Source organism: Bombus affinis, chromosome 9 (assembly GCF_024516045.1).
Source record: "Bombus affinis isolate iyBomAffi1 chromosome 9, iyBomAffi1.2, whole genome shotgun sequence".
Classification (NCBI taxonomy): Eukaryota; Metazoa; Arthropoda; class Insecta; order Hymenoptera; family Apidae; genus Bombus; species Bombus affinis.
Window position 1 is genome coordinate 2,890,546 of NC_066352.1, and position 12,101 is coordinate 2,902,646.

The 12,101-nt window shown below is 32.1% G+C and overlaps 1 protein-coding gene across 2 annotated transcripts in view; it reads right to left on the minus strand.

The window, feature by feature from the left end:
• The window catches only part of LOC126920560 (SAM and SH3 domain-containing protein 1-like), a 377,086-nt gene that overhangs the window by 49,425 nt on the left and 315,560 nt on the right, over positions 1–12,101 (minus strand). For both annotated transcript variants that reach the window (XM_050731139.1, XM_050731140.1), the window contains one exon: positions 5,321–5,460. In XM_050731139.1, coding sequence (XP_050587096.1) covers positions 5,321–5,460 — 140 coding nt within the window. The remainder of the gene's footprint in view (positions 1–5,320; positions 5,461–12,101) is intronic.

Here is a 12,101-nt window from a genome sequence, read left to right on the forward strand (position 1 = left end):
TATGCTCAAGATAGATTTGTGGTCAAGAGGGGGCGAGGAAGACCAAAAATAATACGAACAGGAAATGTTGGCAGACCAAGGAAAACTTACAAAACTGTCCCAAATGATCAAAAAACGGTACAATTGGTCAATGATAATTCGACTGAGGAAGTAGATGAATTATTATCTGGATCTCACGCAGAAGAATGGAACGAATCCATGAAAAAGGAATATGAAGGCTTGATCAAAAATAACGTTTAGGAATTAGTGAAATGCCCCGTGAATAGATCTCCAATCGGATCAAAATAGGTTTTTAAGACCAAATACAAAGAAAATGGAGAAGTTGAGCGCAGGAAAGCTAGATTAGTGGCAAGAGGTTTTGCTAAAAAATCAGGCATTGAATATAACGAAACCTTTGCGCCTGTGGCACGATTAACTTCCATTAGAGTTATAATGGCGCTAGCTGCTAAATTGAAATTGGATTTATATCAATTGGATATAACCATGGCATACACCTATGACTTGAACGAAGACATTTATATGCGTCAAGCCAAATATTTTGAAGCACCGGGTAAAGAAAATTATGTATACCATCTGAAGAAATCCTTATATGGATTAAAGCAATCTGGCAAACAATGGTTTGACAAATTAAATTGTTACTTGAAGGAACTTAACCTTAAACAAATTGAAGAGGACCCTTGTATCTATTCAATAAAGGATGGAAACAAAATCCTCATACTGGCAGTTTATGTGGATGACCTAATAATAGCCACTAATAACCATAAGCTGTTTACTAACTTAAAGAAGAACTTAATGAGAAAGTTCGAAATAAGGGATCTTGGAAAGTTGAATCTTTGTTTAGGCCTGCAATTTTACCAAAATGAAGAGACCAAACAGGTAAAAATTAGTCAAGAGAAATATATTACAGATATGATGAGAAAATTTGGTCTTGAAAACGCTAAAATCGCAATTACCCCATTGGAAGCAAAAATGACAACTTACCTGAAATTGATTCGAACGTCTATCAATCATTGATAGAATCATTAATGTATGCCGCCACAGCTACCAGACCCGATATAATGTATGCTGTGAGCGCACTAAGTTGTTTTAATAACAACCCAAAGAAGAGCCATTGGTCATCCGCCAAAAGGGCCTTACGTTATCTTAAAGGAACATCTAACATTGGTCTATGTTTCAGAGATATTGGTGATGATCTAACAGGATATGCCGATTCCGGCTGGGGAGGTGATTTTGACGATAGGAAATGTAGAACGGGCTTCGTATTCAAACTATCGAACGGTGCTGTATCATGGGAATCCAGAAAGCAAAAAAGTATGGCTACTTCCAGCACCGAGGCCGAATACATGGCGCTAACAGAAGCCGCTAGAGAAGCCGTATACTTACAACGATTTCTAAGCAGATTCGATGTAATGGCTGAGGAAAGAGCAACCGAAATATATTGCGACAACCAGAGTGCAGCTAAATTGGTCAAAAATCCAGTGTTTCACGATCGCACGAAACATATAGACATTCGCCATCGTTATGTTCGTGAGAATTTCCAAAAGGGAATCATCGAAATTTGTTACATGCCCACAAATGAGATGCCAGCTGATTTACTAACGAAAAGTTTGGGCAAGCCAAGTCACAATGCTCATCTAGAGACCATTGGTTTGACGAGCATTCGGCTTAGTGCGGTGCGATAGATTTATCCGTGAAACGTAATAATAACTAATGTGATCCTACCTCTGAACATAAAAATAACAACAGAAAATTCTCTATTTGTACATACATAGTTGAAAATAAACTATTAAGAACATACAGTAAAATCTAATAGTATTGTATAAGAGTGCACTATTAAATTCAAATTTAACCGTTTAGAGAGAAATGAAAACAATGCTAGTAACGCTCGAATAAAGTATAAAGAACGAAATAGACAAGTTTTATAGCCGTTTGAGTAATATGATTCCCATTTTTTCCAGTTCTTTGACCCAGTTTGCGTTTCTGGCGAAGAGCGCGCATGGAATTTCATATGTAATACAATATCATGCAGTTTCAAGCATATATTATTCTATTGTAATCTTTTATGCTCGGTTATCTATTTATGAAAAAAGATTATAATTGAAACTTCATTTACTATTTTAACTATGTTAATTTTATTACCTCCGTAATAAAACTTTCGTAATAAAATTTTAGAATCATAAAAGAATTACGTAAGTATATTTAATGCTTCATTTAAATCAACTTATACTTAGAAAAAGAAAAGATTTTATATAATCTTTTGAAGAAGCATAATTTAAAAGGTATTAAATAAAATTAAATGTCAGTGTCGTATTGATGAATTGTATTCTCAAGAGTCTAAATTGTCAGCGTCGAAGAATTTAGTAAATCGGCGGCACATGGGAAATCTTGGAAATTTTTTATTCTCTGAGGCTTCGGAGCTGATTCACTCCGTTGATGGGCACCGATCTCTTTATCAATGAACCGGAAGTAACGATTATTCGGTTCTCCCATGTGTTAGTGCATAATTCTCTCGTCTGACGTTGACATCGGCTTTTAATCACATTTTGTAAACGGAGAGAATTTGATGAATGAAATTATCATACATAACAAAACTACTAAACCACGTGTATTTTAAAAAATCACAAAATAATATAACAATTTATAGGAATAATAAATTTATAGGGATTTCATTCTGTTGTTGAAATAATTCTGAACTAATCTTCTTTGAATCCTTATCTTAATAGAATATTCAGCATTTGTACTGATTTTAATAATATGGAAGAAAATAATCGTAGAATCTAGAAGAGAAGACAAGTAAATAACTGAAAATTGGTTAAAGTAGAGAGCGGAAAGGATACGACAGAAAGAGAATAACTACATCGCGCAGGCGTAGGCTTTAATTGTAGAGGCAATCGGTTCTGAAAGTGAATCAAAAAATTACAAGTTTCAGCACGGGAGCCAAATTACTTGCACAGTAATTTTCCAACGTTTGATTAATGAAAGGGATGACGATGAAAATTACTGGTTCCAGCGATAAAACGTTTAACGCTTTCCGTGTACAAAATATAGTATTCTTTAAAATAAAGTCTTTCAAATTCTTTCCAAAATATATAGTACAATCAAATTTTTTATCTTCTAATCTATTACAACATTAGACTAAATATTTACTTATAAGTCGTAAAGAATTAATCTCTCTGCTTTGTGAATAAAAAATTACAAGAATTTCGATATTTTTATATACTTTCAATATTTTTTTTTTTTTTTTTTGTGGAAGGATATTATATAATTTAATATATAATACGATCCACAGGTCGTATATTAATATAGTCTGGTATAAAGCAGTTATTATCAGTAGATATATTGACAACTTTATGAAATGATAAGTCATATAAATTATGGACATTGTTATTTAAGTGCCGTTGACATAAGTTGACACGTTTTGTCCTTGTTTCTATACATTTATCAAACACCGATACCAGAAACTATATCCTAGAATCTACAATATTACGAAGGTTCTCATTGATTGGATAATAAGAGTTGAAAGTTTCTGTTTTAACTTTCCAAAGGATATAAATTAGAAACCAAGATCAGAATATCATAATTACAGCTTTACAGTGTTATACGCTATATTTATCCTCGTATCATGGCATTAACATGAACACACAAGTCCTTTCAACTATACGAAGCTCTTCCATGTCAACTACCTGACATCCGATCTAGCGATTATCTGTTAACTTGATCAATTTACGGTTATCTCAACATCAATAACCGTGTCCTAAACAAAAAAAAAAAAGCAACTAAATGTCATTAGCTTGACGTGCAATGCCGAGAATATCGTCATATATCGTGTTTCAGTGTATTGATATCAGTTGTCGATATTCCTGTTCCAGAAGCTTCATATGATATTCGTGTCGATGTAGGTATTCTGTTTTTCAAAAAATGCGAGTTGTGGTCCCTGTTGTGTAAAGTAAAAAATCGAATCTAGTATATACAAGCGTTTTTCTCTTTTTTTTATGACAAATTTAAAATCACATACACCTTCCAAGGTTATTAGTGACCACGATGAGAATAATCAGTGGCACCAACACACACACATATCTATATAGTAAGTAATAATAAGCAATATTGTTCAGACAAAGATAAATTGGTAAAATGATTTTAAATAGTCGAGAAGTAACATTTCAGTTTCAGTGAGGAGATTCCGACGCATTGCAGTTAGGATAGATATATGAATTCAATTTTACGGTTGCGTAAATATAAGTTACCCGTGAAATAAAATTAAAAGAGAGCCGACAGATCGTGTTCCGTGTTTCTCTGCCACGGCTTCGTAGGTAGAATTACAAATAGTAACTTAACAAAAGAAAAGAAAAAAAAGAAAATGAAAATAAAAAACAAAATTTTCGCGAGGAAATTTTACGTACTTCATGCAAGCTATCGCTTTAAACAAAACTGACGATCAAAATTCGGTGGTGAGCATCAAAGAAGAAAATTTTTTTTTAAATATGTAATACGATTCGTATACACCAATGAAATATTTAAGTGATATTTTAATAGTTGTTTTCAGTTTTTAATAAAGTAATTATCTGATAAAGATTTGATTTAAGGTATAATATAATTTTATTGTTAAAAAATGATCGGAATTACCTGTTAAGTAACCTTTACTAGTTGATATTCATTTATTTTCAAGTGTATTACATTTCTTATAAAACTTCATTGCTTTTAAAAATATTTTATTAATATCTAATATATTTAATCATAGAAACGAATAAATGGAGAGGAGTATTCACGTGATCATGATTCTTAATACTATATCATTATTATTAATCTTCTATGATTACGTAAGGCATTCTTAGATGATTCTATCAATGATTCATTTTACTATGCGAATTTTATTATCCACAGAAATGGTAACAAGTATATAATAGAGAACACTGGAAATATGGAAATATAATAATTCTGTTATAAGAAAACTTAAAGAGTAAGATAGAGTAGGATTAAGAAGATAAATATGCATTTATATCATTTCAGTTAAGAAAAAGAATAATATATTTCTCTCAGATGAAACAAAATTTGTTAATATTTAAAGTAATTTAAAAATTAATTATTCAGCTAGAAACGCATGAATATTTTTCTGAACCCTATTATTTGCTACACATTTTCGGTGAAATTCCAAATTTCGCGTATACAGCAAGATAACGAAGTTTAAATTGCGAACAAAGGGTGAAATTGTAGTTAGATGAAGAATACGCAGGAAATCTGAATCGACAGTAGTAAATAGCTGCTCCTGTGCATCCCTAGCCGTGAAGTGGGATTAAGGTTCTCTACATAGATACACACTTACTCTTTGTGGTACTCCTATTCTTGCGCGTCCATGCCTCGGGGAACCTTGAGCTTGTGCTTGTTTCTCCTTTCTGTGCGTCTTTAGTCCTCGAAGTAGTCGCGAAAATGTTGTTTTCTTCTTGCTCGTAGTTTGTCCTTGTTCTGTAACGATAAGAAAAGCAAACATAAACATCGTTATACAATATTTTAGTATACAATACGAAAATATTTAATATACAAATATTTAAGAAAATGTGTGACAACTTCATGTAATTATTTATTTTAATAATAATATAATCGTTTATTTGTTTTATAATAGCATAAAGCTTCACATTTCTTCTACTATCTGTAGCCATGAATTATATTGCGTATATCATAATATCGATAATCTAGCAAGTTTTTTATTTTTCTTTATAATATCTCCAGATTCAGAACTCCTCTTCCAATCTTATACAAATTTTTCATTTACAATTTTCAGGAAGATAAGTTTATGAATTTCTAAGAAATAAAACACTTTTGTGAAAATTTGATCACACACTTGGAAAGATACTAACCATCCTCGAGTCTGCTGTACGAATTTTTCATCAATCAGAAAGATGGTCATACAGAAAATTGAACTTGACGTTGAGTAATAAATTGTGACAAAACTTCCAATATACCAAGAGAACTTCTTTTTCCAACAAGCAATGCCCCTCGCGAAAGCAGGATCTCTTATTTACGAAATAAAACTTCAAAAAGGGCGAATAGTTTCGATAAAACTTCTCCGTCTTCTCTCCATAAAATCACTAATTCATAATTTCTGCGCTAGATTACGGATTTTAATACAGCTAAAGAAATGAAATACAGATTCATGTCACCTGTTAATTATAACGAATACTATATCTGTAATAGAAACGCGTTTTTACATTTCTCAATTTTTCAGGAATTCATTCGTAAATAAACGTTCGTAATCTGCTCGCGATAAAATGAAGATTTATAAGTTGTAACACCTTCGTCTTGGAATTCCTCGTTTTCTGCATAGTCTCTTATCTTTCAAAGTTAAGCATCTTTCGCTTCCATTCAGTTCTTTGCTATTGTAAGGGTAATAATATTGATATAATTTGAGATGGTAATTCCAAGCACTTGAGTTTGTATACTTTTAACGCGACGGCACGTTCTGCTTGTATTTCTCAACGCGCAATTGAATTACCGGCTGCAATCAAGTGGAATTCCACTAGAAAAAAGAAAAATCGACTTGCATACCATTATGGAGCGGCCACTGTAACGCGATTTACCGAGTGCGATTCACAGTTCTGTTATCGTACTGTTGGTGACGCTGTAGCAAACCATTCATTTTTATTCTTATTGTAATTACTTTCCAAAAAATACAATGTAATACTGTTACATAATAGTGTTCAGTCGTCTAATCTTATTAATCCTCTTACAGCCGAATTTTGTTTTAAGTGCCGGTAAAATTTTTGTTTTAATTAAATGCCACTAATAGTATAAGCTATATCGAGAACAAATGCATTAATCTCTTAGCTAATTAATAATTTGTCGAATATAAAATTGCACTATCAAATACCGAATAGTGTATATAATATTATATATACACTACATGTCAGTGACGTTAGTGACGGCGTCCATGAACGCCGTCGAGGCGTCAATGAACGTATTATATGAATAGAAGGAATTATTTTATATTTTATCAAGCACGGAAACAAAAAAAATTCATTATGTTGTATTTTAGAACTTAAAATTATAAATCGATATCGTAAATGTTCTGGGTTACATTTCAAATTTTCTAAATGTATCATTTGTGATACTGTTTGTAACAAATTCAGCATTTTTATATTGTTATTAATTGAGAATGAATCAATTGATCGCATTTTTCTTTTCAAACAAGTAGGAATGATAAATATTATAAATATTATATTAAATATTATTTATATATCATAATCAGATGTTACAATGATTACGATATTGCAATAAAATTGCAGTCACGTTTTACGTTAAATTACATAATAGTTTAAAATATTTAATTTAGTCTAAATATAGAGTAATTAAATTTAAAAAAGTTGTCCAATTTCTTTTTGTTGTTTGTTATTTGTCAAAGCCATAAATAAAAAACCAAACTGTACTTGTTCGGAATATTTTTTGTAATTAGAAACTTTATTTATTCCCTTGATGCATATGAGATATGCAGGATCATAGAAGATTTTGAGTATCGTATAGAATTATTAATGGTAATTCGAATCATAAATGCATAGCCGCGATATTTTATAGCGTAAGTACTCTGAAGCAAGTAAAAAATTAAGTCTGCTATATTGAAGAAAAGACACAATCCATAACACGATGGAGACGATAAAGCGGTCTCAGCTTAACTTTCTTAGGGGTGCATCAATCGAAGATGGTGGTAATAAAAAGATACGAGTATATGCTTTTAACATCATTCTTTGCCACTTTACAGCTCGTGTCGCTCGCCTCTCACGTAAGAATCATAAAACAAAGCACCACAAATGAGAAAACTTGGAACTTTTCGATGTTCTAGTAAATTTTACTTTGCAAGTAATACTGGTTCTTCGCTGCGACCCTCGTGAGATTTGAGAGAACTTCTTCCATGGTAAAGAAACGAGCTATGACATATTTTTACGCCCTATAGAAACACCAAATAGAGTTCTGTCTAGACTGCTGTTACCAGAATATTGCAATAAAATGTCTATGAAATTCACGATTATTATAAATGTAGTATTCCTTCCACTGATTAAATTCATTTTTCGATGTTTACATTGAGCAATCATTAAATACGTTCCTTGTATCGCAAGTAAAATTCACTCTTCTTCTTGTTGGTTTAAAAAAGGACAAAGATACTTTTATTTTGTCTTCGATTTTCTACGTGCGAATGAATGAATAAAACTATTCTTATTGAACTTCAATTTCCTAAATGTAAATCGCGAATGATATTCACAATGAATAGGATAAAGCGATTTGATTCATTGTCGCAAATATCCGTCTCCTATTACAAATAAAACTGATTCCTTTTTTTTTTATTCAGTTATTTAAGAACAAAAATATTTTTACTCGCCCTTTGATTTTCTAAATAAATCACGAACAATATTCCCAATAAACAGGGACAAGCAATTTAATTGTGATATATAATACTACAATTTCGTTTTCAATCATTAAAATTATATCACTAGCCTGTTTTAAAATATGATAATAGTATGATTAACTAAATTAAACAACAAATCTGTTCTATCATTTTATACAACAGATAGCAGGTATTACTTTTTCTCGCGTAGCGTGGAAAGAACGGCGTCCAATTATCATGAATTCATAATTAATGTCTGCACATCGAGTGACATTTTATCTCTGGCGTACCGTAATTTCTCTATTCTCCTTCTTCTACGTTTCTCTTTTCCCATTGTCCGTCCCTTGGCCGGCATAACAATACACGTATGCAAATCGTGCCAGCTTAATTGCGACTGTTTTGCATGCGTGGGACATCCGGGTGACAATCGTCGTATCGCGATCGCGCGTGATATCGTTTGCAACCGTAGGCACATATCTGCATTCCGCGCAATTTTTCATCTCCTCGCGTGACTCTACTAGGGGAAAAGGATAGAACGAACTGAAGAGTGAGATAAGTAACTCGAGTCTTTACGTAATTGTACGGTTAGAGAACTAATTAGGGTGACGCGGGGGTAGATCGCACAACCAGCGATCTTTGTTTGCACGTCATTGGTTTCAATTAATATTAGATAAGCGCAATGTGCACCGTTTCAAGACATTTTCCTCTGGTAATAAAGATATCTGTCAACGTTACAGATATAATAACTCACTTATCTAGCGATCTTCTGGCTTTTAATGACTCGTTTCGCTTCTACTAAAACTAAATTGTGGCATATCTACGTACGTTTGTTACCGTTTGTTACGATCTCGTGACGTATATTTCCATATGAGTTGTGTGGATTTTTTCGTACGATAAGAGTATTAATGACGTAATTTTTGCAAATTAAATACATTGAGATAATAGTAACAAGTTTAGTAATAATAAAACATAGTATTTTATAAGATAGTTTTAAATGTTGCGAGTTTTGTGACTGTAATATTTAATAGAGAATTACCAAATTGTATAGAAGAAATTTATAATCCACAACTTGTCAATTTACGTTGAGAATTAATATCCTCAACACTCTATGTGTAAGGAGCATCTCAACACGAATATTCTCTTTTAATGATTCCCACGCTATACGTATTCTTTCACGCTTTAAATCTAAAAAAAAGATCTGGATAATTTTAGAAAACTAATATAGATGTTCATCAAATCGAATATACAGTGAATTGCTTAAGCCATCCATCCTTCGATGTATTCTGCAAACGTATAATTCCCAGGATATGAAACGTTGATCCGCTACTAATCACGTAACAGCTTTTGCGACGAGTCGCGCGAGAGCTCAAAGTGGCTATTAAATAGAAAGAAACACAAGAGAGGAGGAAAGAGAATAGAACGAGCGATGGAACAAAACCGAGACAGCAATAAAGAGAATGAGAACTAGACGCTTTTCACTTCGTGCGAACTCGTGACGTTACACTTCCGCATAGCTCACAAGTGCTTCTTCCCCCGAGCCGACTCCCTCGCTCGTGCGAGAATGGGGGATGAAAAAACGCCGTTCATGGCTATGTACATACATACAATGGGTCAAAAAAGTTTCTTTACGTGTTGCACGGTGAGCTTTAAATCGAGAATAATCGATTAAGCAATTAATTGAGTTAGTCAGTAGGATAGTTAGTGGGATAGTTAACTAAAACGTGAAATTAATTTTGAAGGACTTGGTAAATAATTGATATACATATATATATATATATATATATATATATATATATATACTGTATATATACTGTACTGTAATTAAAATATAATACACATAAGATGAATGTAAAAGAATGATATTATAGAAAATAATGTTTCTTCGACTGACAATTGGATGAAGTCTAATGTGGAGATATGTTTACATATTTATGTCTGATATCAAGATAAATATTAAGAAATATAAACGAAAATTATAATTCAGCGAAATTTCGCAAGTTGCCAATTAAAGTATCATAAATTGTCAACTTATTGACGAATATTGAAAACTTTCAACGCTAATGGGAGAAAAATAGTCTTTCAATAAATTTCTTACGTAGATATAATTTTAACTTCATATTAAAATTACATTTTGCAAATTGCTTGATAGAATATTTGGATACGTTTCATTTTATTTTTTACATATTTCCTATTCAACGAGATATGATATTTCCTATCAAACAAGAAGAATTGAAATATTTTTTCCTGTGTAATATCTAACGTTCGATTTATCTCTTAAAACTATTCCAATTCAAGCTTTCACAGAGTTTTCCGATATTTTCTAATTTAGTTCTATATATTTAGTTATATAATATTGGGAAATGATATATCTACATTCGTGTAATATATTACACAAACATTTTTTTGACCCACTGTATACGTAGATAGGAGCACACGGCGTGGTGTCGCCATGGCAACAACACTGGTTTACGCGTGGTATCAGCCGCAAAAGCAAAGGCGTGACAAATAGGGAGAAGAATAGACAATGACGATGTTCCAGTCTCTCGACGGGACTCTCAGCTTCACCGAACTGAGATCGTTCGTGCCTGTAACATTATCCGTTCGCACGCTTTGGAGTTCATCCAGGTTTCACCCTCGTCTCATCTCACATCCCTTTCCAACCCTTATGTTACTTTTTGGTGCGTGGAAAGTTAAACGTCAGGTGGCATGATTAGTCATAAAATTTTGAAATTACCGAGAACCTAGAAAATAGAAGAGGAGAAGGAAATGGAGCCATAGCACGCCGATAAACCTCTATAGCTATGAAATTCAGACTTTCCCCTAGCGAAGATCGTAAAACCTATTTTTGTATAAATTTGGATTGAAGTTGGTATTAGTCAGTTTAGTATCAAAGGATTAAAAAAAAGTATCTATAATAATTAGCAAAGAAATATTGTAAGAAATATTTGGAATAAAGTAATTAAAAATTATTTAAGAAACTTGATGATTTGGGTCAGTATTAGAGGAAACGAAGCTTTGTTAGTGAAGCATAAAAGAAAATTGGATATATTGTAAATGAAGAAAAGTGAAACAAGTCAATTATTCAGAATGATAAATATAAGAATTCTAAACGTAGTTTTTGATGACAGGAGAGGTGAGAAAAGTCAAGCTTGATCACACTGGCGATTGTCCATATATGTCACGCTCTTCAAGCATGCACCTTGGAGCTCATCCAGACTTTACACCCACTACTCTTATCTCTTTTTTCATTTCACGTTCTGTGTGCCTTGCAAATTGTGTGCTTTATTCTCAACACCTGCACACGAGCAGTTGTGTATTTTTCAATTAGTAATCAAACAAGCGATTTTGAATTCAAAGTATAATACATCACTACAACGCATGAAAATGTATTATTAGTATACAGTATAATTCCAAATATTACAATTTCAATTTATTAACGATGAAATAAAATATGAAATAGTAAATTTTTATCAAACCTTTCGGACGAATTGTAACATTCTATTCTGAAAAATTGTCACAGAAATCAAAATTTATAACCACGTAATTTCAAATTTCAATAACAAAACAATGAAATATTTTTCAATATATATATGTCATAATTTCTACTATAAATTATTACACGAGGAAATAAAAACCATTGGTTTCTCAAAAACGTGTCTTAAATAAAAAACGGAAAGATTAGTTTCTTTGTTGTGCCTACGTGTTAGTTTAAAGCAATAACGTAACTAAAACT